General features: G+C 43.2%; 1 protein-coding gene across 2 annotated transcripts; it reads right to left on the bottom strand.

Annotated features, from left to right (window-relative positions):
- On the bottom strand, positions 1–27,009 carry KANK1 (KN motif and ankyrin repeat domains 1). 2 transcript variants are annotated; one of them, XM_084305008.1, is made up of 10 exons: positions 24,360–27,009; positions 14,284–14,505; positions 13,614–13,722; positions 11,784–11,996; positions 10,446–10,533; positions 7,569–7,788; positions 4,960–5,102; positions 4,214–4,414; positions 1,607–1,705; positions 1–952 (listed from the first exon to the last, which is right to left on the bottom strand). In XM_084305008.1, exons 1-10 carry the CDS (start codon positions 26,581–26,583, stop codon positions 890–892), a joined length of 3,582 nt encoding a protein of 1,193 aa, XP_084161134.1. In that variant the 5' UTR covers positions 26,584–27,009; the 3' UTR covers positions 1–889. The 2 variants fall into 2 exon arrangements, with proteins under 2 accessions (XP_084161134.1, XP_084161135.1); XM_084305009.1 differs by lacking the exon at positions 14,284–14,505 and having other exon boundaries at positions 24,360–26,716.
- Positions 27,010–27,947: the final 938 nt, after the last annotated feature.

Below are 27,947 nucleotides of genomic sequence, written 5' to 3'. Positions count from 1 at the left end.
TCTAAGGCACTTCAAACATTTAAATACACATGACTAAAGTGAATGTGACAAGGTAATAGCATTCCATAAATATGCACCGAGAACTACACTCAATTCCACTCACGGGGAATATACAGCTGGTACCTCTAATTTTACTCTCCAATAAACATGTATGGAGCTTATACACTGACACAGTTAATAAAAATATGGTAACATGACATGTAATTCTTCATGTAGTTTTTAATTATTAAGGAATATAAAATGTTGAAAATACTGTGCGAGTTAATTTTATAGATACTATTATCTTTCATATAAAAAGTTATACATTATCCCCAATTAGCAACAACTTACTTAGTGAACTTCTGACCTCATGAGAGGACCTATCCCCAGTATCTAACCCAGTTACCCACCAGCTCAAGCTCCACGGAGCTCACTATTTAAGCAACTGCAACTTCTGAATTTCAAAATGATTAAAAACACCAAAATCGTGTTGGAATGAAATTTATCAGAATGTTACTGTGATAAAGTCTAGGCACAGTAAATATAAATATTTTAGAACGATTAAAAACAAGCTACTGGGACCCCTGCAAGGATAGCTTTAGACCTTTTAGGCAGTATACGACATAGGGAAGGACAACCTATAGCAAAGAAAAACATGATTTATGCCAGTGTATGGAAAGAAGTGTAGGTGAGCAAAAGAACAGTTCTGGCTAAGGCTCTCAGCTGAGTGCTATCTCACTATATGCTTGCTTCAAGTTTGTAGTTTTCTATCTTTAGCACTAGATCTCTGCTTTCACTTTGCTGGTGAGTTCAGGCACAAGACAATTACATTCAGTATCTGTCTCAATAAAACAGTAACATTTAGCAGCTTGAAGATGGCATTAAGATTTTTACAGATATTCATGCACCACTATTCAAATGTTGCTCTGTGGGTAGGACCAGGCGATGTCTTTCTGCTAAGCCTAGGAGTGCCCTAGAGAAGAGGAAAGAACAATTAATCAAAGGGAAATTATTTTAGTCTGCCAAATGAGAACACAGCACTCACAAGCTCTCTGTTTAATCCCTTCCATTTAAGTGAAAAATTAATCTTTTTTCCCTCCTTATTTTGGGAAGTGCGGTACAAACTATCATACAACCTACCGATTAAGAGAGCGTTGTTTAGACAGTGAAGCATTTATCAGCAGTTTATCAGGAGGCTGATTCATCTACACAGGAACAGATGGATATTTACCTCAATATCTAGGACAGTTGTAACTCCAGAAACAACTCTGTTTTCGTGACCAGGTCAATAATTAGCATTACAATGATGCAAGAATACCTCTGCATGCTAGCCATATTGTGTGAACCCTGCCAGCAAGCTATCTTCACCCCCAGCAACAAGGGAGGAGGAGGAGGTATCCTTCAGCCTGGGATCAGGCTACTGCAGCCAGTCTGTATTTTAAAATGTATGTTTCACTTACCAGCATAAAATTATCCCACAAATAAACTTGAAATTTCATTTGCTGTACATCTGTCAACGGGTTTCACTTTTTGTTCATGTTTTACTAAAACGTTCAAGTTTTAACTTGGATTGACGCAAGTTAAAATGTAAACTGTGTTCAAAATATCTAGGAGGTTGCGTACTAACCGGGGACTGTGTTTTGGAAAAGTTGACGTGGGCGTAAAGGAGAACTGCTATGTCCTTGTGTCCAGCTTCCAGGGCTATTGAAAGTGCTGTGCTGCCATCCTGAGAGAGAAAAAGAAGAAATAAGAGAATTAGTGCTTGTGTCCTCTCACGGGTCTCTTAATGCCTCATCAGCTCACAGAGAAGGGAAGTTACTGAAGTGGAGGTCCTGCTGCTCAGACAGTTGGGTTAATTTAGAGTCTTGTTCAATTTCTTTTATTATAATTAAGTGACAACAAGCCTTGTGCTGCTGTTTTATGAGGCAGTCCAGTTGTCTGAGGCCTCATAATTTCTCTCAATGAGAAGACTAGATTATTGCTGAGCAAGAATGAGCACGCCATTATCACACGTTACATGCAGAGCTGTGAAAGACCAGTGATTTCAGAAGATTGGTCTGAGAGAAACTACTGTGTCAGTGAGGAGTGGAAGAGAAGGTAAAGGAGGGTTAAACGCTCTTCAAGTATTATAACTGTTGTTATGAGGATCATTATTGTGTTATAACTCCCATTAAAACTAAGAACACTTCCATTCATAGCTCTAAATGCTCCTTGATGGCAGTCTGATTACCAATAAATGGGCTTTCCCAGTCCAATAGTCACCTCAGTTTCTCAGGAGATACTATTTCTTTCAGAAACCATAGCTGTTGAGGCTGCTAGAAGCAAAGAGTGCTTTTGCTGAAAGCAATGAGTCTTTTTTCTGAATTTATTGAAACCGGTTTCATTCAATTATTTGAATTTAATTCAGTTATTTATTGAAATAAATGTATCCAATTTATTTCACATTATTTCAATCTATTTACAACTGGCGTTAACAAATTCAAACCCAAAATTTTAACCTCCTGTTTTCCCTTTAGCCCTGGGTGAGGAAGGGATGCCTGACAATTCGTGATGTGAACCTCTGAGCTGTCAGAGCGCGCTCCTGCAGGAAACCTGCCACATCCCCAACTCTGCTTTCCTTGCTTCCTCCCCTTCCTGAAATTGAGGCACCGTGTAGCTACAACGCACTGCTCTCTGTTGGCGTTTAACTTACAAGGCAGGCGGCTACAACCTCAGCACAAATATCACAGTGGCTTGCTGGTCCACCGCCTGGCTTTTGGCCCCATTTGAGAAGTCCTCTTAATGGGATTGCTTCTTTGCTCTCTGAGTGGAGCATGGTTTTCAGGCACTGCTGTATCACTGGTATTAGAGAGGTCACAGCCAATTTAAGGGAACTCCAAACCCTTTCTCCAGCATGGGAAACAATGAACAGCATCCAAGTGGAAAGTCTTCTTAGGAGAATACAGGGAGCAACTATAAAGAAATCTAATTGCCCTGTGCAGACAGGGAGATAGAAAATAAAACACAACAAACTGCAAGCCAAATACTCCACAGTCAACACCATGAACAAGGTTCTTAAAGAGAGACATGAACCACTACCAGGGTGGCACACATCAGCAGTACAAAGCTCAGCTCACTACTGACCATGCTGTCTGGAGAAGTGTCAGTTGCGTTCAGTACAGCTTGGGGAATGCTAAGAACCTTGGACTCTCTTAGCACAGACCCATTGCAAAATGAGTAAGTGGCAGACAAGCTTTGCTTGGGAAACATTATAAACTACCTACCAGAACGGTTAAATATGATGTCTCCATAAAGACTTATTGACACAATTAATAGTGCTAACAGCATCCAGGCTGCAGTAACCTGGGTTGCCCTAAAAAGGGTTTGTTATACCGCACCCTTCCTACATCTCCCCTCAGGCAGGCATTACGCAGTGCTGGCAAGAGGCAGAGAGAGGCTCCTGCAGCAGGCGAGTCAACAGAAATGTTGCCTCTGCCTCTCTACAACAGTTTCAACCAATAAACACACAAACCCTCCCACATCCCAAAGCCAGGCTCCATTTCAGTGTTCAGGAGGTGAAAGCAACATGAAGAACTCAAATGTACCCAAAAAGTGACATTGTTAACAAGCCAAGTCAACATTTTCCAGCTTGAGAACTCTACAGACCAAAATCTCTGTCTGATGACAGTGTAGGCTGCAGTGATCTCTGCAAACAATAAATATGTCAGCATCTCACTTGGCACTGAGGCCACACCCTGCATCTGTTTATTGTCAGAACAATGTGGCATAATGACTGGCAGACCCAACCTGTACTCCTGAAAGTCGTGGTGTACCTATTGAGCGAACATCCTCTGAGAACTGTAGGGCTGATGCTTGCCATGACACAGAAAAGTGATAGAGCAAGGCCACTAACTCACCAGATAAGGTCCTAACTGAAAACTGGAAGACTCTTGGGAAACAGGAAGGGAAAGAAGGATGTTTTACCATGAACTCTCAAATGGTTTCTCTTCTGATCACTGCACACCCATACAGCTAACTACAAAAATTGCTGCTGGGTAGGTCTGTTATACAAGCAAAGGCAGCAAGGCACATAATCTCAGCAGCTGCTACCACAAAACAGGATTCATGCATTTGGTACTTTGGCATTGTGAGTTAGAGATTCATGTCAGTAGATTTCAGCAGCTCTCCAATGAGTCCAAAAACTAAATTAGAAAAACATTCTGGAGTGGAGAAGCTATCTGGAAAGGCAACTCACGTTGTCCTCCAGGGTGCCATTACACCCAGGCTGAGCCAACAGAAGTTTGACTATTTCTACATGTCCGTGTTCACTAGCACACATCAGAGCTGTAGAGCCCTCATCGTCCTGGATGTTGACGTCTGCACCACAGGCCAGCAGAGCTTTAACCATGTCTATCCGCCCATGACTCACAGCTAGCATCAGTGCGGTCTGACCAGCCTGCACAAAAAGAAGAGGAAACAAAATAAATCATCACACAGACAATCAGTGGCAAAGCGCGCACACTTTTTTGTTGTTGTTGTTGGCATTGTGCCTTTTCTGGGGGCAAAAGAAACATTACTTTATATAGGACCATCAAGTCTCTGCTTGCCATTATTTGAATACTTTTTACGCATCATGTATCCCACATTTGCATAGCTATTTATTACATTAATGAAAGACATCATACCAGTTTCCAGACATCTGGAGTTCCTTGGAAGGAACTAAATGTTGCAGAATTTGTAAATGCCTCCCAAAATCCAGTAATGATTCTTTCATATCATACTTTTTTTTTAAAAAATAGGAGACATGTAGACCTGATGCTCAAGTGTTCTTTCATGGATCCATTACGTACACAGTAATTAAAAATATAAATATCAAGAGACCATGGTGTGAGAGCAAATGACTGCAAAAGCAGTACCAATGGAGTCGGGAAGAGAACACGAAAGGAAAGGTAAAAAAAGCCACAGGAGCAGGAATGGTATGTTGTGAACCACTTGGCTGACCTGGCTGGCTTTCGCATTCACATCCCCACAGCTGAACAGTTCCTCCACTATCCTCATGTCCTTCTCAGCTTCCACAGCTGCAAGAGCGGCGAGCATAATGGGGGTATAGCCGGCCTTGTTCTGATGATTTACGTTACAGACATCTGCAGAGGGATGAGATAATTTCTTTGGAAAGCAGGAACCCAAAAAGCAGCAATTGTGCAAATGAACTGAATAAACTGTTAGTAGAACAGCCCATTTAAAAAAAAAAAAAAAAAAAAAAAAAAAAAAAAGCAATTACTCTCATAATGGAAGCAATTCAATAAAATAAACAGGGGTGCACTTGAGCCTGAGAAAGAAAAGGATCCCTTTCTACTATGCGTATAATGCAAGGCTGAACACAATGACATTTTGTATGTCATCATTTAGAACTTTGGTTTTCTGTTATACAAGCAAGTGGTCTGAAATTTGACATGACCCAAAATGGGTAACGGGTCCAAATCCTGGGAACACAATCGGGAGAGTCTTTGAGCTCCTCTCCCAAGGTGTTCCCCACTGCAAAACAAAAATGTCCCAGCAACGCGGTCGATGGAAAAGACATTTCTCCTCAGTACAAATGCTTTCCTGTAACTGGTGTTATTTTGGGGATCTGCAAGTGTACTCCAAGATGTTTTGGAGCTGTAGAAAAGACTTTAAAATTAAAGACTGTTTCCAGCTCTACGAAGTATCTGACTGTGAAAAAAGGTACTCTGGGAACAAATACACGCAAATACCTTGACTAGTGCCAGGAGCTGACAGATTCCTTCTTCTCATTCACATCTAATCTCCAATCTGAATTTCTGCAGACATCCAGCCAGGCTTATTAGTTTACCAGAAAGCAGGGCTTTGAGTGTGCTCATTGTATTGGAAAGCAAAGACTTACATAAACAATATCTCTAGACTTAGTATTAAATTGCACTGCAGGTATCTGAACAAGCAAAAATGTTTCTGGAATTTCTTCATATTTACTCTCAAGAGAAAATGTTGCAGAAAAAATACATTTTCAGGTGCAAAAATGTACATATGTTTCCATGTTCCATAACCATCACCTGTCCTACCTCATAACCAGTTGAACAACTTACTTTTATTGGCTCCTGGGAAGCCATTGAAGCCACATAATTTGACACTCTGCTACTACACACATTACTTCATGAGTAATGGAAGTGATGTTCTCCTTCCCTGATTAGACTACTACAGCAGAGATATATTTCCTGAGGTCCCATTTCAGCTCATTTTCTATATGACCAATGAAAGACGAAAATGTATTTTCCTATTTACCCTGTCGGTAATGCTGCCTGGTGATGTAGTCTCCTGTCTCACCTCTTTTCCCTCCAAACACATGGACACCATGCTCTTGGGCCAAGAAACTACCTGCGATATACTCACGCTGCAAAGTTGACTGTAGTCACCATTTAGACTTCACCTCACTATCACCTGGTACCAGCCATGTTTGTTGGATTTTACTGTTAAGAACTTCCATTTTCATAATAACACACGTGATTGCTGTAAACTGTATCAGTCCTGACTCCCAGTAACACATCAGTGTGCTTGTGTTTAGAGATCCCAGGAAGCAGAGGAGCAGTTTCCTCCTGCCCTGTAGCCTGCTGCATTGCACTGTCCTCCTGACATTCCCCACATTCTCCTGCCCTGAGTCACTCTTCCCATCTGGCTGCCTTCAAACAGGCCCAGAGATTTCAAAGTGTTTGCTTTCCTGCTGAGGAGGTCTTCGCATGTGTGACAGACGTGCTGGATTATTAAAGCTGAGATCTGGAGATCTGTATCATGAAGGTCCTTGTTTATCTGGTGTTGTGCTTTTGGATTTATAAACGTTGCTGGCTTACAAGCAATGCATTTCATTCCAGCCATGTTGCTGACCTAGCTGAGCTGCACAACCAACTGTGACAGGTTTTATAACTAGTTTTCAGAAAGAAACTTCAATCAGGGAGCAAAACTGGGCTTAAACAAATCACATCCTGCTTGGGACCAGCTCCAATGTTCACCTTCTGTTCACTGCCTTCTGGTTTAGCACATGTGGGGAGCAGATGCAATGAATTCCCCTCTCTGCCACTACCATGTGGGTTGCAGGGGGATTGAAAGGAGGAAGCAACAACACAAAAAACTAAACGAGGCATGGTCACACTGCTCAATCTATTAGGGAAATGCTCCTAAATGGCAGACTGCCACAGCATTCCAGCTTCTCAGGAGAGCAGTAGACAGGCCACAATGGTGACCAGAAACAGCTCTGTGCTGCTCTAGTGAGATAAGGCTAGACTAATCTGAGTGTTTAACATGGGTGTTTATGCCTGAATGCATCTTTTCCCACCTGCACTCTACTTTTTGATAAAGAGCAGCCACACGGCTACCAGAGAAATCTTCTGGAGGCTGGTGCTGTTGAAGGTGGGCTACAGTCTGAGTCAGGGATCCATGAAACTGTTCCAAACCCCGATCAGCACTGTATATAATTTAGTTACTTGTTTTATTAAGTTCTGCAAAAGCTACCACTTCCAAAGCTAGCAGTAGAAACAGGGATTCTAGACTATCAAAGTGAGATAACATGTTAACTTTTGCTGCTGGAAAAACAGTCAACCTACTTGCATCCAGAAGAAGCTTTACAATTTCAAAGTTAGAATGAGAGACGCTGTAGTGCAGGGCTGTGTTTCCATTTCCATCTGCCATGTTGATGACATGTCTGAGGACAGCAGGAGAAATCTCTTCAAAAGCTGTTATGTAGTCTCCAACCATTTCAGGAACAGCTGACTTCTGACTTGAGACACGAAACCACTCGTGCTGGATGGTATTTAAACAAAACCTCTGCCAAAACCAAGACAGAAAAATTTACATATGGGCATTCTATTTAAAGGACTTGCCATCCCACAAGTCAGTGATGCAGGAGGCCAGGCCTTTTTTAGTCAACATGGGAAGAGTATTCAGCTCACAAACAAGATTCATGGGCTAAAGCTTCCCCTCTGACTAAATCGCTCTTTAAGGTAAGTTAATTGTTCACCTCCTCTCAATTCACCTTGTTTTCAGGAATTTTACATCAATGAAGGTGCTGCATTTTAGGATGGGGTAACACCCAGAATTAATGGGTATCAAATTCAAATACTGGTCATCAGAGATGAGGCTTGGGAGTAACCCTTTCCATAAAATACTTAACCAAGTTTATAAATCAGTGATGAACCCAAGACCAAGAGCAATAGGAACACACATTTCTCAGGGACCAGAACAACAGCACACTAAGACAATTAGGCCCTGTGTTGAGTATTATGTCAAATATGTTATCAAATGCACCAAATACAGGAGAACTGGCTGGACAGCAGTTCTGCAGGAGAATAACTGGGCCTTGCAGAGGGTCACAGGCTGAACCTGAGCAAACAACGTTACACTACCATGTAACAGGTAAACACTGTTCTGGTGTGAATAAATAATTTTATAGTTTGCACAGCATGCGATACAGTCCCTTCTCTCTGGCAAACACTGTGATGGCAACTTCTGGACTACCATGTCCTGTCTGAATACTGAATGACATGAAATATTCAGTCAAAATGGTTTCAAAGGTGAGCATCAAGAATGATTAGAGGACAAGGAAATCTGATCTACAGTAGAGTCAGGAAGGACTGCAGATGCTTTGCTGAAAGAACACTCGGAAAAAGGAACACAGTAATGTTTTTACAGTGCTAAAGGCTGTTACAATGAGAAAAGAATCAGTTTTTCACCTCCAGGATGTATGGGTGAAGTAGTAATGGATTTAAGCTGCAACAAGAGATGCGCGTTTGACATTCAGGATAAACTTTCCCAATGGTATGGGCTGAGGGTGGAGGGGTAGGATGCTTGTAGTCCAGACAACTGTCTGCTGGGAACCTAGGTAAAGCAGGCCTCGGGGTGAGCCAAAGGGGCTCCTGCAGTGACTGCCAGTTCCCATTTTGTGAGACAGTTTCTCAGAAATTGGAATTCATGGAAGGACTTTCATGTCCATCTTCTCTCCTCATAAACCCCCACCTGCACAGTGACCAGTGAGTTCAAGGACAATTCTGCAGAGAAGATACTCAGCAGACTTCTCTAGCCTCTACAGAAAGCAGAGAGGTTCTGTACCAGCAGCTCTAGAGGGGGACCACGTCCAGTAAAGGGAGAATATTTTACATGCATCTACATAAGTACTCCCATTATAAAAACTTAAAGGTCCCATCCACTTGAAATAAAGACCAAACATAGTGTGAACACAGAGTAAAACACAAAAGTGGTGATGAAGTGACATACTATGAATATTTTTTGATTTTATAAATTTTTGAGTGCAAAATATCATGAGGAATTTATTCTTTACAGTCACAGTACCACACATATTATAAAAAGGTACACTTTCATTCAAGTAATCCATGACATCCCAATGGGAGCAGTCTGCAGCTCCTTCTGGCATAAACAGTAGCTGCAAGAGCTGAGGGTGTTGGAAAAGGCTGGGGAAATTTAAATGGGTTCCTAACTGCACTAAAGTTTTCCCTTTTTGGACAAGATTTCTTTATCAGCAGCTAGGCAGAGAACCAGAGCTGATCAGTCTGACATTTCCAGCTACAACGCACTGCTTGTGCTGGCAAACACTTTAAGCATAAGAAAGTAAAGTGTAAATTCAAATCACACTTCCAAGACAGAGATTATCACCTGATCATGCCATTTTTGACACTTTCAACTCCAACAGGGCCTGAAACACTTGTTCTTCAAATGCCTAAACTACTCCTGAAGGATTGACACAGGACTATAAATTACCCTTCACACCTGTATTAACCAGCCTTTCAAAACGTTCCTGGGCCTATAGATGTCAGAACTATACACACACAATGCTAGTTTCTCTGCAAAGCTGCAGGTGCACCATTACAGAGGAGACTAGTACTGGATTCCTGCATTTTACATCACAGCACTCTAACAAACATAAAATGCAGTTTTGTATCACTAAGTAGTGACCAGTGTTTGCTTTCAGTTTGTCCTCAGAAAATGGCACAGGCAATTCCTATAAGCAGCAAATACAGCCGTGTGAGACAGAAAGGAACATGCATCCCTGCCTTTAGTAGGAGGCTGAGTTCTTTCAGGTCCTCAGCAGACCCTGGGCTTTTGTAATGGGAAGAAACAGCATCCTCACCCCGTGCAGCCTCCCAGCGTGACAACTGAGTTCCAGCCACAGCAGGGCTAAAGCAACGCATACAGAAATAACATGGGAATGCATGGATGTGTTGAAACTGTGCTTTCACATTACTATTTTTAAGTCTGTGCCTTGGAACGACAACACCCTAGCACAAAGAGCACAAACACATTCTCTAGACAAACGTCTCCTGATAGAAAAAGCATTTTGTGACTCTTCCAGGAAAGATGATACCCTCTTCTACCCAGCCACTGCAATTCCAGCCCTGTAAAACAAGAAGTTATCCCTCCCTAAAATTTTCCTGTTTTGCTCAAAGAGAATTTTGCACTGCGGTGCTTACCACATCTTTGTTGGTCAATGCCTTGGGGTCATCAATGTTGTTTTTCAGCAGGTGACAAGCAGAAAGCATCTTCTCACTTAGTTCATATCTGAGGAAGACAGCAGGACATGTGGCATATTCAAATCTTTCCCTTGATGTTTTAATAGCAAAACATTTAAACTTTTCAATAGTTGCATGGCAGTGGGCATTTCTGGGCAAGCTGAGCATGGAACAAAAGTGCACTTCCCAGGTATAAATGGGATGAGCACAGGAGGAACAGCAGGCTGGTGATGCTTCCCTTTTGTATTCAGGGCTTCCCAGCCCTTTTAGTGGAAATTCTCACCTACCACTACCAGACATGCCGTATGCTCTGTGCTTTCATTACTCAGTTAAAAAGTGGAAATACCAATGGCTCTAATGAATGAAAAGGTGGGAAATAGCATAGGTGGTGCCACCCTGCCTTCTTGCATTTTAACATTCACCCCTCCTGTCCACTTTGGAAGTTTACTGTTTCCCCGGTCTCCCTTTTGCCCCCTGTCCACCACAAATTTCAAAACTCAGCGAACAGCTGAAAGTAAGGCAGCTACACGGCATTCCAGGCTATGCCTCCACAGCAAAAGGTCTCTACCTAGAACGCACAGAGAGAATAACGTCAATTTTCCAGAAGAATTCTTCTAAAAAGCTGAGAGGCTAACATGCTGGTGTGTTGGGGTGGCATTTTAACCCTTCAGGGTTTCACACCTGGTGCTTCCAGGGAAATGAGATGCTCCAGCTAGCCATTTGCATGGGCAATGTTCAGTCCCATCTGGCCAGGCACGCTGCCTCTTCTCCTTGTAGGTCTCCAACATGGCAACCAGCTTGCAAAGATTGTGCTCCTCACATACACAAGCCTACCTAAACCATCCCTGCCCCTCTTCACCATCACCCCTTGCTAAGGTAAATATAAATTACACAACTCCTTTGAGACAATGCCTATCTCTTCATGCCACCTGTAAAATATCAGGCCATCTTAAGTGCCATCTAAGTAAAGCTCAGAGCACTTTAATACTCAGAGCTCCAAGGTCTATGAATAGCCTCTAATTATGAATTTCCACATCTCTGTTATTTAGCAGATAACAAGAGATAAGTTTGATGCTATGCTATATCTCCAGTGAAACATGACAGGTTGGTTTTGTCTTTGCCCTATGCTAGTATTATTCCACTTACAAAACCTTCCAAGCTAGCACACTTGGAAACACGTGGCAAGCCTAGTATTGTTAACATATCCCTTCACCGGGTATTTCACTGTGGTCTGTGTGCTTCCTTCTGCCCATTCACCAACCAAGCACAAATCAGGAAAAACATGCAGGGCCACCCTACCTCTCTCTGATTTCCACCTCCTCAGCTTCGCACTCCAGTGGGGGCCTGTCCTTCTCTGCCCCCACGGCCCCAGTCTCTGGGGCTCCGAGAGCAGGATCCTCCTCCTCCTCTGCACCATGGCCGTGGGGGTATGCGTGGCCCTCGCTCTCCTCCTCTGAATCCGAGGAGGAGCTCTCCTCCGAGCTGGAGTCGTCACTGGATGTCGTTTCGTACCTGTGGGGGGGACGAAGCATTGGTTCAGTTGGAGTCAGTAACTCCAAAGTGGACTTTGTTACTCTTCTGTGTTCTGCTTAAGAGAACTAAAAGCACTTAATAATTCTTTATGAAATGCCAAGACAGCTCAGACATTTTGTTTGCTTGTTTGCTTTTTGTTTTCAATGCTGGTAGGTAGTCCAACAACTGGTCCCAAAGCTTAGTCTAGTAGACTCTCAGTGCAAAAACCACTTAGGAAGGTAGGAATCCACATAAAGTACAGGCAGTGTAAGTCACCCCAATTCAAAAGCTCATATGTCCCACCACAGTGGGACAGCAGAAACCCACAGCACTTCACCATCTGTGGTTAGCTATGGTGTACTGAGAAAGTGTAAGAAAATCGTTTTTGTCATAATGCTTTTTTCTTACTTGAAAGTTTCAAAAACAAATTTCTAATTCTTTTTTATTAATATTGTATTTTTAAAATATGTATTTATTAATATTGTGTTTGTTTTTTTTTTAATCTAAGTGACAACTAATTAAATTGTCATTGTCAGTTGAGGTCTCTTCACAAATCCCTTCATTCTGTCATTGTGATTATTATGTGCACAATGTGTAATGACAAACAAAAACTTTAAGTTTCAACACCATATCGGACCTGACCTTATCTCCCAGATTAAATTACTTTTGTAAAGAGCAAACTGCATTGTTGCCTTGCTAGGCAGGTGAAAGGAAGGGAGCTATATAAAGACAACAGCCACAATTTTGTCGTCTTTTTTTTCCTGTGAGGATCCAAATCAGTTGATATTTTAGGTGAATAGTTAGTGCGTGGGGTAATTATAATTCTGATTCTAATTAATTGCTTTAACTCACCAACTTCAACATCTCATGAATTAATGTACTAAGGCTTCCTTCTAATGTACAACACTGATTCATGAGTGACAACACTCCTCTGCTGGAAGTAATAATACTTTCAGTTGATAGGTAAGAAATCAAGTGATTGCAATATTTAGGCTATATACTGTACAAAGCATTTTTACTAAGGGAAAAATAATTTGAAGAAAGGGCTTGTAAAGCTATATAAAAACAATTTGGTGAAACCATTTCAAAGTTATTTGCTACATTCTGCAAAGATTAAGTAATGTTCTAGAAGAAGATTTTTTTTCCTTATGGTTTTTACCAAGATTCTGTATTTATCTAGCCCAAAGCCAGAAAAGTTAATTCTTAAGCAATGCCATCCCTTGGTGCATTGTTTAGCAGCACAATACTGCTCTTGTCAGCTGCCAAAGACATATTGAGGTTTTACTTACTGAGAAACATTCCCATGGTTCTTGGAGTTTATCTGCTTTATTTTACCCTGTTAAATTTGGCAGTCACCTAAGGTACAGGTACTTCAGACTGACTCCAAGCGTGACTTGTAGCTTCCACTTGAGACAACAAACACAGATACACAAAGGGTCTGTGGAGCATTAAGATGAGCTGAAGTGTTTAATTCTGCCCTCCTACCCTTAAGCTCAGTGGATGCACCTCAGCACCAAGGACAGGCTATGCACAAACTCAGATGTTCTTCCTTTCTTTCCCACTGTGACAGCACTACAAGACCTGACCAGACAGACTTTTTTAAGACAGGCCTCTTACCCGCCATTAATGCCGACAAACTGCAGGTTCTTCTTGGTGTTGCTCAAATCCTTTTTTCCATCCCTTTTCTTCATGATAGATTTGAGTGTGTTTTCATTGTTACTACATACTGTTGAAAGACAGGCAAAGCATATGTATCAGTACAGATCTGTAGCCAGCCTTGGCTGCAGCAGCTTTAGACAGTTTTTCAAAACAAACAGCTTTCTGCTTAATTTATCAGCTGAAGCTGTCTTTGTTATCTTTTATATATAGTCACAGTGTTACATGCACACTGAAAATATAGAACACCTCCAAAAACAACTCTGGAAACAGAAGGCTTATATAGCCTAACTTTCCCATCCTCCAACATGCTGACAATCTTTGATGTTTTAGAAAACATTAGGAAAATATATATTTTTGCTTTGCTGTCTGTGACATATATCCAATGTTTTATTTCCAATATTGAAATGGGTTATTCTGCTTTGTCAAAAAAATCTTAATTCTTCATGTCAAATGACAGCAGCTCCCTGCCAGAAGTAATGTATTAGACAGAGAGTTTCAACACCACTTTCTCCATAGTTGCAATTTTTAATTCCTTCTCAGTTTTGGGAACCCTGAAGACCTGCTTTAACTGTGTTTCATATTCAGACTCCATCAGCATGATGAAAAATGAATGTGAGCCTGTTATTACCATAGAGGCCTGAGGCAAGCTGGTCATCTGTCAGATTAATTGCAGCTAGAGTTTTGTCCTGAGGAGAAAAGGACTTCCTTCCCCGAGCAGCTTCCACCAGGGGAGTCTTCCTCTCCTCCTGAGCAGGCACAATGTCCTGCTCCAATTTCAGCGCTCGCAAATTTGAAGTTAAGTGGGCATTTGCAAGTTGGCCATGAGGGATGTATTCCAAAGTAGCACCTGCTGGAGAAGACAGTAGTCATCATGGAGGAGTCAGACCAAAACCTGTAGGGCAATGCTATGGTCACCAGAAAACAAAACAGAATACACAAAAAAAAAAAAGGAAAAAAGGGGTAACACCTGTGCTTTTTAATACTCTGTTAAAAGAACCCAGCAGGAAAAGGGTGTGATCACTTTCAGAAACTTAAAAAAATAGCTGCAAGTTTTTCTTTCCATGAAAGCATAAAGTACAAGGAAAAACTATAAAGATATTGGCTTCAAAAGGTATGGAAGGAATATCCCCTTCCTTTTCCTTCTCTTTCAGTACATGCAGAGGGCACAGCTCTTACCAACCTGACCAAGGAGAAACCTACTGAGCTGCTCTTTGCTGACCTTCCTGACAAGCAGGATTTTGCAGGTTCTTCTTGGAAGATCTTTACCCTTTTTATTTTCATTTTCTTTTAAACAAGAAATGGCTTTTTCCATGAAAGCAAAACTTTTCAGGAAACTTTCCTTTTTGCCAGCATGCCACTAATTCTGAAGTTATATACTTTACTCAATTACTGAGACAACTGCAATAAACTCCCACCCACTGAATTGTTTTTGCTTTTGGACAGGACTGTACTGACCTAGTAGTTGCATTTAAATCAAATCCCAGCTATTTGGGTAACGCTTTTTTTTTCCCTTATTTCCTGGCATCTCCTCATTTCCGCCCCCCCCCCCCCCTTAGTGTTTAAAAGGCAGTGCTAATTGCGCACAGACCTTTTTATAGATTCCACTGGAGTTTCTCCAGCTGTGCTATTATCACTGTTCTGCAAAGCTGCACAAATACTTCTGTTTGTGAAATGCACTTTTTTGTTTGTTTGTTTACATATACATTCTTCCTTAAGTAATCTTCCTGGTATTTCGAGGAAAAAGGAGGCAGAAGTGACTGTTTCTCTTTGTATTTATCAAGAATTAAAGCCACAGCCTCTTCATTCAAATAAATGAGTGGCAAAACACAGGATGCTAACATGCTATAGTAATGCAAATTCCAAGTATTTGCTTTTAGAAGCGTATCTGACATCTCCATTGATCTTGCTAGACTGCACCAAGACATAATGTAGTTGATTCTTCTGCATGTTGTGGTTTCCCCACACCTTCCTCCTCTGCTCCCATTCCCATCCACATCTCTGTGATCTCAGCCAACACACATTTCTAAGGCACCTTCTCCTCTAACCAGATCTATTGCCCACTTCCACTACCGCTTATACCTTCTCCAATCTACAGGAAACTGACCTCTGATGCACCTCCACTGCTGCCAGCGCACAGCAATGACCAGCGCTGGTAAAGCACTGCGTAAAGCACGAGTCAGCCTTCACCCTGCTAGCAGAGACAGGGAAGCTGTCTGATGATAAAGAAACATGACAGGGTATTGGCAAACATCTCACTACAGGCTGGCCCATGGACCTGACACCGAAAAGCTAATGTCCTGTGGAAGCAACCTCAGTGCCCCACATGCAGGAGCAGCCCCTCCAGCGATGCTGCTGCATACCAATGCTGAAGTGTCCATCCCTACACAAATAAAAAGCACACCATATGGCCAAGCCCTAACTTCACTCCTCCGGCCCCTCCTCACTTTATAGAGGTGATTAATTTAGATCCGGTCTCCTCCTGGCTGTTAGCATCACCACTTATCAGCCAGTCATGGGAGAGAGAGCTGCCAAAGCGTGGAACACGGAGCCAAAAAACAAAGATTTTTAAACTCCCTTAGCTGAAAAACAAGGAAATCACCTCTCTCTCTACATTTGTTTGGAGCAGTGACAGTTGTAATTAAAGATTACCAAACTGAGTAACTGCTTCCAATTGCCACCGTCTCAGCCAGCCATACCAGGTAGGTTACAAATACAGTGCTGGTCCTGAGGGAGCATCATTCCAAGGCCACACTGCTTCAGGTGGAGCTGGGACTTCCCCAGGTGTCTGCCTTCTCCTGCCCTGGGACAATGCTGGGGAAGGAGGAAGATGTGGGCTGGGACACAGAGAAAGGGGAAGGACAGTAAGCAGACAGTGTCACAGTCTCTCACCTAGCTAAACCTGCCAGTGATGGAATGATATCTGAACAAAGTAAACTCAGGATGTTATCTGGAGTTTAAATGAAGAAGAAAGGAGCCCTGCTCGGCCTCCTGCACCTGACAGAAGAGATTGTCACACAGGTTTGAGGACAAGCATACAAAAACAACTCCACATTAGAAAAACTGGCCAACACACCCTTTCTCCCACCACTGATGTTAGATGCTGGCACTTGTGTCTACAGCACCCAAGGCCCAGGAAAAGACAGCTTTGGGCCCAGCAGAGCATTCACACTGTAAGACATTGACTGGCATTTAAAATTGGCTCTCAGGTGTTCCCCTCTGCAAAATGGCCTACGATGTTAAAAAGATGCTTGGACAGCAGCAGCCTGGTGAAATCACTGGGAAAAGGGATTAAGGAAGCAACTGTACTCCCCAGCATGACCGTCAATGCCTCAAGGGTTAAATCAACTGCTGCTCAAATTGGAAAGTGTAACGAGCCAAGTCCCCTCTTCCTCAGTAAGGCTGTAGGGCTGCTGTCAGGGCTGGACGTGCTACAAGCTCCTCCAGGGCAGAAATGAATCCCTCACCAAGATTACCACCAGTCCACTCCAACCTTAAAATAGGCTCTTCATTTCACCTCACACAGATCTCAAGCATGCCCGCACTCATTCAGCCTTCAAGGGGCTCAGTGAGGCAGCAAAGCCATACAGCTGCCCCTCATCTTCCCCACCATATTCCCAAGGAAACTGTGGAGCGAAGATGTGAACTGCTTGCACAGAACCCTCCCCAGCTGCCAACAGATTCATCACTTAGCTATTCCCACCTCCAGACAGCCATCCAGGTACACTTTCCATGCTGATTTTTGTTTGTTTATTGTTGTGGGCAAATAACAAACTTGACACAAGACTCTAAGTATTGGCATAGTGTAGTTAACCACAGCAGGTAGCTGCCAGGAATTGCTAAGTGTATTTTGTAATACAGCAAAGGATCATTCTAAAATTCATGGGTAATTTAAAGTACGATAAAACAACAATAAAAAAAAAGAAAACTTATGGACTTGAGCCATTCATAAACCCACATGCAGAAAGCTACTCTCATCAATTTCAGAGGGAAAGAAATGGCCAAAGCCTCTTTGGTGGCTTAGTCCTAGCAGTTTGAGGGAACAAGAACGCCTGTTTTTAATTTTCTAGAAGAAATCTCTGCTCCTAAATCACTTGTGCTCTTTTTGAAGACCTCATCAATTTAAGCCAAACTGACAGCAAAACCACTACATGTCAGCATCAGATTACTACAGGCCTTGCCTGGCACCTAAAAAATCTGTTTTTATTGTTAACATGCTACTTCCTTTCCTAACTGCGGACCTCTCCTTCCATCTATCACAACATAAGTAGCCATGAAGTTATGGAGTAAGCAGGCTCAGGGAACTGACTGGATTGAGTTTGAAACAGTACTTTTTCCCTGGATTTGTGCAGAACACATGATAATCGAAGGCTGGCCTTTACCAACTTCTGAAAAATTCCTTTTAGTCTAATGAAGGCAAACCTGTGGCAAACCTATGGCAAAATACTATAAAAAACATGTAGCTTGACAGTACTCTTAAGCCACTGGAAGTCATGAGGAGTGCAAATGAGGCCAGGGGAATTAAATACCAGTGGGATGAGAACCTAGCACTCTAGCAGGAACATCACAGACTTCCTATCTAAAAAAAGGGCACAAGCTTGCTGCCTATGCAATAGCTGCACAGAAGTTTTATTTTTAAACTGTTGATGGGGCAAGCGTTTATTTGTGCCATACTCTGATAAAAGACAATGACACAAAGTATACACTCTCTACTAAAGACAGTATATAAATGTTGTTTGTAGTATATCACAGAACCACAGAATATCCTGAATTGGAAGGGACCCATAAGGATCATCGAGTCCAGCCCCTGGGTCTGCACAGGACCACCCAAAAATCAGACAGTATGCCTGATTATACAGCAAAGAAACTTCTCTTGCAAACTGCATACATTTGTCAGGGTAGCACTGAGCTCACTACGAAATTATGACAGCCAAAGAGCACTCAAGTTTTCTTTCTCTTTAAGAAGGTATTTTTTTCATACAATTTTTAATTCACTTTCCATTTGGTCTACTAATGGTAAAAAAAAAAAAAAAAAAAAAAAAAAAAAGCCGCAAACCACCAACATTCTAAGGTAAATAAAGAGGCAGCAATGAGCAAACATGCTGTGTTTAAACATTCACAATGATTGATATTATCCCACCCACCTATGGACACAAACGTGTTATCTTCAGAAGACTAAATGCAGTTTCATTTTAAAACATATTTTTTAGTTAGTACAGGTTAAAAGTCAGTAGATGTTAAATTTCAGAACAAAAAATTGCCACATGCAATGTTTTTATATGACAAATTGACAGAAGCCTGACTCACATCAGGCCCAGGCCCAGGTAAATGCTGCCACCAACACTTGGTTCCTGGGAAACTGTTCCTTTTAACAGGAAAGCTCTGGCCCATCCAATTATAATAACAACCTCAATTTCATTATCACTCTCACTGCAACTCTCTTTCTCATGTTGAGAAGCTGCTTTCCATCCCCAAACTAGCCCGTGAAGCCAGTATGTTGAAACTGGAATTCAAAACTGATTCCTTTAATTCAACAAGACTGAATGCAATCAGTGACACAGCTGATCAGCTTGTTTATGACTTGCTCTCTTTTCCAGCACAAATGCATGTGAAGCTAAGTGAAAATTATCCTAACTTCCCTGATGAACGGCTGATCAAAGCATCTCATGACACTGGGCACAGCAAGAGAGTCATCCCAGTATTTCTTTCCCCCCTCCTCTTCTATGAGGGGTTTACCTTCTCAGCTGATGCTTTGTTGTTGCTTAAATATTACAGCATTTCCTTGGAAAAATGGGAATCTCCTTACATTAAATAAGAATAGGTGTGCCTGTTACCATGGGAGTTGAACTCTGAACAAAGCTCAGCACCTGAACATCATGTTCCTGTGCCACAACGTGTGCAGAGAACTGGGGTTTTACCACAGCCACCCTAACAGGTGAGCTATAGACCAGAGCTTGCCACTTTCTAAAGCAGCTATATATTCAAAATAAAGACAAATAAATAAATAAACCACTTGCAGATTCTACTCTTTATTAACTGCAGCAAAAATGAGGACAGAGAGCAGCCTTCGTATTTAAACATTCCACATACTGCTGCTACAGAATGAAAACAGCAAATGTCCTGATGATAATAATGATAACAGCAATAAGCTTGTGTTAACACATGACCAAGGATGGCATGTCAAACCTCTTTAAAGAGGTTTATGGAGATTAACTTGAATAATATCTTTACAGGACGATTACTGACCAGATCTCTGCTTCTCTTCTGATACAAATGGATGGGTATTTAAAACAGAACAAAACCCAGATAAACCCTTCAACTCCTAATATAGAGGTCATTACCATTTTCAAATGACATGGGCATTCGAGCCTGTTGCAACCAGCAAGTCAGTAGATAGCACCTCCCATGTGAAAAATGCAAAAGAGGCACTGTACTCTTGGAGAAACCAGTCAGACACACTTGAAGAAACAGTACGCATCTGGTATACAGATGGGGACCATCTGCATGACTGCTTTTCACCACGCACTGTCTTTCGGGGAATATTAAAAACACATAACGTATGTCATTCATCCTCTCGCCAGCAGAGAAGGATGGACCCTGTTTGTTTCACAAACAAGCACATCTGTACAGAAACTTAAACCTGGTGATTAAGACATGCACCTGTGCCAGAGTTGAAGCTGCTGTGTTCATTCAGTTGCCTAAAGGTAGATAATTACTGCAATCTGCTGCAGCCTGCAGCCTTACTAGGCCCACTGGCATGCCAGGACCTGGAATACCCCTAGGCTCCTGAGCCTCAGGCAAGCCTCCAGTCTTCAACTGCACTAGCATGCTTCATGTTGCCACGATAATAAGGGTTATCAACCACCAAGCTACACAGTCTCTAAGAGAAAAGGCTACAAATGTTGTCAAACAGAAGAGAAGTAAAGTAACAACATCTTTCTCCAATTTGCTTCTGTTTCTGCATTATGAATGACACCAGCAAGCAAGACAACCATGGCCACAATACCTCGCTGGTGTTACACACCAGCTCTGGACAGCTAGAGGCATCTCATACCATAGTCAATCCTCCAGTTTTTCCATCGTCCCTCAACCTGCCTCCTCAGCTCCAGGTGAAATTTCGAGTAGAAAACCTTGAAAGGTCTTCCTACCAGATGGCAGATCATGTTTTCCTAAGCCCCATGAGTCTTTCTGACACCGCTTGCTTCTCGCTTCATTCACTCTCTCCCTCAAGTCTTTATTTCAGGAAGTTAACTCCTGCCTTGCAATGATCAGTGTAGTGATTTCACTGGGGTGCTCAGTAAGGACTGTTCCAAAAAGTGAATACAAAACCAACTCCAAAGACCACTGAGGCAAAGTAACCAGTAATTTTCAGAACAAACATGCTGAAGTAATTTTTCAGGGCAAGACAAGAACAGCTGTTTTTAAATGCCAATCTTGCAAACTCCTTGTCTATGAAAGACATCCAACTGTAAGATTTCTTTGTGAAAAGCCTATGTAATTGAGAAGCCTCCAAGTTAAATTAAGCCTCTGGGTGATGTTTTGCAAAATACATCACATGAAATGAAATGTACTTTTCTGAAACTTCTCAAAAATTCTGTAATAAATGGAGAGACAAAACAGACTTGACTCTCTTTTAGTCCTGTAGGCTGGCTACATTAAGAATAAAGACTAGTAGGCATCTAGATTTGTCACCCACACCTGTATGATCCAGCTGGACAGACACCATGCCAACGCTGGCTAAAACCATGGTGCAGAGTGGAACTGAGTTGTCTGGACAGCGGACTTCATTTCCCTGACACCACTCAGACTCCTGAAAGACAGCACCCATATAAATAGGAGTTGCTTAGCTACTGAAATGAAAGTGTTTATTTTGCAAGAAGCAATACATTAATTGCTGATAGACCCAGTTTGCAGATAATCTCACAGGTCTGCTCGGATTGCCTCTAAGCAGGGCAGCTGTGGATGCAGACCATACCTCCCTCCTCAAGGTCCAGCTCTCTCATCTACCTCCCCACCGCTTGCACCTGCTGTGAAACTGCAGACACCTCTGCAGCATGTCCCCTATCCCACAGGGCTGATGGAGAAAAATCTATAAAACTGACAGAATTTGACTGACGTGCTAGCTCAGGTATTGGTAGCAGTACGTATCAATGACTTTTTAACCTTTTTAACACAGCAAACTGGCCTGATGCTGCTTCTGGTACCCAAATTACACACCTCAGAGCTAGCCTAGGTGTTTTGTTTGTTTGTTTGTTTTTTCCCTAAATGGACCTGTCTCTAACAGGTGCTTCCTAAGGAAGCTCTTTGAACAAAACATTACCTACAACACTTGCTGCTGCTCATCTGGAGCCAGCAGCTTCTGTCTCTGTGTTCAGCCTGCTTTTGTAACAAACGAGGTTTATGAGGTCATGCCTCTTTCAGTAACTCAAACTTAGTTTTTGTATTTATACAAGATTCAGAGAAACCAGGCTGAGATGACAGGACTGGAGAAAGGTGAGCTGTGCTGGTTGAGTTCACACACAAGACACCCGACAAGCTATATCCAAGAGACTAAATGTGAAGAAAGACATAACAAGAGCTCAAAAGCTTCTGTAAGATATCAATCTATGAACATAAAGAGGCTTTATTAGTTCCACTGCTTAGAAAATTACTTAAGATAGTACACTTCATTCAGCAAAATGCTTTTCACCGAAAAAGGAACACGTGACTTGTAAAACCACAGAAACAGGCAGCAGGACTAGCAGATAACTGTAATAAAAAGAACATTTTCAGAACTAACAGAAAGAGAACAGGAAACATTTCAGGCTTATGATCTCTTCCTATTCTTATTCTTCATGCATCTAAACTGTTACAACCTAGAGCCTGATTTATGCACGCAGTCATAGCATTTAGTTCTCACAGGGGACTAAAAATAAATAGATTTTACACTTAGCATCCACCGCCAAAGATAATGGCATTACACATTAAAATAAAAATATTCCAAAATAAGTTTGTCAAGAATGTGAAATCTGAATCCAAGTAAGAACATCTTTAGTAAAATATGATCCATTACTCCACCTGTGTCTAAATGCTTTTGAGTCTCTAGACTGCACATTTGATACTGTGCAGTAAAAGTAGGGAAAGGAATTGAGGATTTACAGCTAGTAAAAAGTCTGGTTCACTGTTTTTAAGGACACTCTTGGTGCTTGGTGGATACACTTATTATTAGAGTATCATTACTTGCAAAAGCCCAAAATATAAAATACATACCAGAACGATAATAATATTGCATATATAGTATAACATTGAATGTATGCAGACAGGATATCATACATTTTCTTTACTGCTACGTAAATGTTGCTTATTGCTTTTCTATGGGAAGCTAAAAATTTTACTTCAGTACATTTAATGGATGGTTCCATTTAACACGTGAACCTTGAAAATTACCAGATTTGCCAAGCTGCCTTTTAACAAAAATAGGTAACTTTTAAGACAGTAAATAAGCCAGAAGAACTTTATATAGCAGTGATAGCAGTGCATTAGCTAATAATATTATGCTCACATTATGCAGTATTTACTAAAACTTTTTTTCCAGTTCAGCACCCATGATACAGATGCATTGGCACACATTTTTCCCATTTCCCTAACCTCGTTTCAGTTACTGTACGGTGAGACCAACAAGACACTACCCAAATCAGTGTTAGTCATTACCTTCTGGTGTCTAGTAAGCCAACATTTATGAATGTAATAGTACTGTAGCTGGATTCAAAACAGGGTATTACAAAAAAAAAGTTTTTGTTGCTGTCGCTGTGTTTTTTCTTTTTTGACTATTAGACCCTCCACTCCCCAACAGCAACAACAAAAAAAAAAACAATACACAACTTCACCCCAGGGAATAAAGAAATCCCTCAAATTAATTGTATGGATTTTACAGTTAATACATAAAATGGAAGGAGTATTTAAATCTCAATTCTTGCCTCTCCTGAGTGTCACCAAAACCTCCAACTGTAATTACAGTTTAGGCCTTTCAAATTTGAGGCTCTAATTAGGGATTAGGACAAAAAGAGAAGATGCAAGATGTGGTTTCTGTGAGGCACTCTGGATTTGCCCATTAAAAAGAAATCAACACTGCTGAAATGGGGAAAGCACCCCACAGTTCTCTCTCTGACTGGAAAGAACAAGGAATGGAGGAAATGGAAGAAACAGTACAAAACCTGGGGATATGTCTGTGGAAACAAGGCAACTTGATACAGGCATTGAATGTGACTTATAGACATCAAATCTGTCATTTTAAATTTTTGAAAACTGCAGGCCAAATTTAAAGGAAGGACGACATTCCAGTTCCACAGACATTAACCTAGATTGCCTTAGAGTTATAAAATGGAGTCAGCACCTTGGATGGCAGTCAAATTCAGCACACTGTTAGGTGCCTCTCTTGTATATCCCACACTTAATCATTCAGACTCATCAGCATTAGGCCTTTTAGAGCCTGCTGGGCTGGGACAGGTAAAACCACCACCAGCTTTTGAGTTCCAGTTACCAGTGGTGGGCTGGAGGGAATAACGAATGGGCTCATCCACTAGCACCACCACCACTACCACCACCACGCTCTGTATTTCATGAGAGAGAACTACACACTTGCTTCCACACTGTGTAACAAGCTTCCAGGTGACAGACCCACCACACTACCAAGGGGTGGCACAAACATATGTTGGGAACTTGGCTTACCTGATGCAGTGCTTCTCTCCACGCACTGTTTCTGAAGGTCCAGACTCCGCAGCTCCTCCGTGCTGGCATATTTCATGACAGAGTTGATGGATGTGAGGGTGCTGATCAGCTGCGAATTGAGAGAGCCAATCTGGGAGTGTGGCTCTCCAAAGGCTTCAGCCAATTCACTGTAATTTTCAGCAAGCAGCATCTGCTGCTCCTGCAGCAGCTTCTGCACGCGCTCGATATAGTGGTCCAAGCCTGTCCTCAGCTCTGGAGGAGGAAGAGGGCTCTCCAGGAGGCCGCTCACAGACTCGCACACCGGTTCACCCCCAACACCGATGCTCCTGGTGCCAGCCGGCACAACCACAAGCGGCGGGGATCCACAGGCAATGCTTCTCATTTTAAGCCCAACTAGGTAGTTCTCGTTAATGTTTATCTGCCCAATGCCACAGTCTTTGGTTTTGATCGCAGAGGGCTTTTCGAAGCCCGGGTGACTCGAATACAAGGTCCCCACTCCAACCGAGCGCGTTTTGGCAGACGCGTGTATGTCCTTCACCCGCCCGTCCCCGACGGCCACAGTCCGTGTCTCCACACTCACCGTGTTGGTCTGCTTATCGTGGCTGCTAGGGACGGTGTTGGTGCCGCAGTCCGCCAGCACCAGTGCCTCCGTACTGGTGCACCGGCTCACCGTTTCCAAGGCAGTGCTGGTGTGCTGGCTGGCCGTAGATGGCATGGCCATGACCATAGCCTCTGCCCTGCTCACTGCCTCTGTGAGCGTCTCGCGGGACACGCACTCCTTCGGGGCATGGACGATCACATTCACCGAGCAGTCCCCACAGCCCACTGACCTCGTCTCTCTGACCTCCTGTGCTGTCCTGCAGAGACTCAGGTCACCCACCGACTCCTCTGTGTTGACGCCCGTCTCGCAGACGCTTGTCTCCACGCCCACCTGCTTGTCGTACAGCTCCACGCGCCTCCCCGTGCACTGGTCCCGCACCTCGGCTCTCTCCCTCACGAGCCAGCGGGTCATCAACACCTCGGGGCCCACCGCTGTGCTCCGTACCGTGGGCCGGCAGGAGGTGCCGATGCTGCTCATCTGCAGGTGGTTCCCCACAGACGAATCAGTGACGCTGACGTGGTCTCCCACCATTTGGTCTCTCGTTGGCACCACGGCTTCCACTGTTCTGCTGACGACAAGGGGCTGAGCCATCGTGGCTTTGTCTACTTTTTTCCTAGACCCAGCCGCCTGCAGCTCCTGTTTTAATTTGGTCATTTCCCTGTCATGGGTCGTTTCTTTTAACTGAACCTCCAGTCTATAAATCTTCTCCTTAAGGGCTTCGATGGTCTGCTGCTGAAGCTCTATTTCTTTCTCAACTTCTGTAGACAAGCCAAGCATGGCCTCTGTCACACCAACCCCAGACTCTCTCATTTCTTTCTCTGTCCCCACAGCTACTTCTCTGCGTTGCCTTGAAGATCTGTTGTATATAACCACATCGTTGATGTTTTCATCACTGCCAACAGCAACAGATCGGCTCTCTTTTGTTAGGCTTTCTCTATTTGCCCGAAGGTTAGACGGGATCTCATAGTTGCTGTCCTGGATTTTTTTCTCCAGCGCCTGCATTTCAGCAGTCAGCTGCCTGAACTCCTCTATCCTCTGAGAGCTCTGCTCCCCGCTGTCCATCTCATCCTCACAGTCTATGTAAAGTTCTCCGCCTCTTCGGCCCTGAGACAGGTGTTCCCACTGCTCTGCATTTCCCGCACTGTAAGATCGTTTTCTGAAACCGTATGTCTCGTTTTGACTGGGTTTCCTTTGGGTTTTGAGTTCTGCCATCATGTGCCTCTTCTCTTCCTGTAACACTGAAATTTTGACCTGCAGCACAGGAATGGTCTTGACTTGCTCCTCGAGCTCCTTGAGGCGCTTGAGAGCAACCGCCATTTGTTCCCTGATGTGCTGCAGATGCACTGGGCTCACATTGGTGACTGGGGTGGAAATTCCCGAACTCATGGGGCTGTGCCGGATGGAACTGCCCAAGGAGGAGCTGAAGCAGGCGCCGTAGTCTCCATTCCCCTGATACCCATTCTGGAGCTGCTGAGACAAATGACTGTACCCACCGGACCCCACAAAAGAGGGGAGGGAGCTCGTTGAGCCCATGCCCCCGAAGCTGGAAAGTCTGGGCCTGCGGACATCTCCTGGCGTGACTTGCATCATTCTCTCCTGTTCAAGTCGCCTCCGCGTTTCCATGAGGGTTTTTGTCACATGGAGGTTGTGCCGAGGAAGCTGTGGGGAGGGAGGAGGGAGCTGCTTACTCTCGGGGACGGTTAAGTAGGAGGGAGATGCTTCAAATGACACCAGTGGTCTCACAGTGACAGATGAGGATACTTGACTCCTTGCTGCCAAAAAAGACTGCTTGTTCTCATCACTGTTTGATGAAGAGAGAGACTCTGTGGAGGTCCAGCCACTGCAATGGCCACCAGAGTTCTTAGTACCCGTAGAGGCTGGTATTGCTTTCCTCTTCTTTTGGATGTTTAGTTTCTTAATCGTGTTCCCCTTTTGTATATCATCCACGTACTTGAGGAAATCCAGGTCTAGCTGATAACCATAAGGCGTTTCCACAAAATAGGGGTCTTTCCGTTCTTTTTCATCTCCTCCATTTATAGCAACTTCCTCTTTTTCTGGAAAAGAAGAAACACAATCAGCAAGTGGAAAAGAAACTATGTCTGAGCAAACTGGGTGCTGAAACACAAGCGCACAAGGGTGGGTGCTCATAGCACGCCCACCAGTGGCCGAAATGGCAGCTCAGAGCAGATTTACCCTCAACACTGAACTTCAGTTAACTTCCTAGGTGTTGATCAGCAGGTTTTCAAGTGTTGAGAAGTGTATACACGTACACACATGCTGACAACTTCTGTTAACAAAGTGGTAGAGAAGTGGCACAGCTTATTAGCTCAGAGTGGTCCCTCCACAAATCCCCCTGGTTCTCCCATGTAACATCAGGTTTTCACACATGCTACGCTGTACTGCATGAATCATCTGGAGCCCAACTTGTCTGGAGGGTACATTCAAAAAGGCTACGGAACAGGAACTCCAACCCCCTCCTTATGCAACCGGTGCCATTAGGCTGATCCGCAGCTGTTTCATTGCTTGGAGAACTGCTGCCGCAAGAGCAGCAATACCTGTTCACTCTCTCCTGAGCTCAGGTTAATTCCAGCAGCATCTCTGCCCCCTTCACTTCCAGTCTACACAGAGCCCCCCCCAGCAACAGGACAGGCAGCTGGACCCGTTTCCAGCAGGGTCTCAACTTCCACCACTGTAAGAGAAACCGGCATCTGTCTTGTGGTCAGGAAAACTCGCCCGCCCTCTGGACACAGGACTCGTCCGTCCCCACAGAAATCTAAATACAACTTCACCAGGTCTGCCGGGCTTCTGCGGGCGGCATATTTATACACGGCGCTGCTACACAACCCGCTTCTCCTGTCCCACTTGAGAAAAAGAAAAACAGCTGCTGGGAGTTAGGAGCGGTGCTGGAGGAATAATAAAAGCCAGCTTTCCGGTTACCTGAATTAGCTACATGCCTCTGCCCCCACGCTGCAAATTTTCCAGCCACG

Source organism: Netta rufina (assembly GCF_964035555.1).
Source record: "Netta rufina genome assembly, chromosome: Z".
Taxonomy (NCBI): domain Eukaryota; kingdom Metazoa; phylum Chordata; class Aves; order Anseriformes; family Anatidae; genus Netta; species Netta rufina.
Note: the sequence above shows the minus strand (reverse complement) of the source record. Positions and strands in the feature narration are given on the sequence as shown.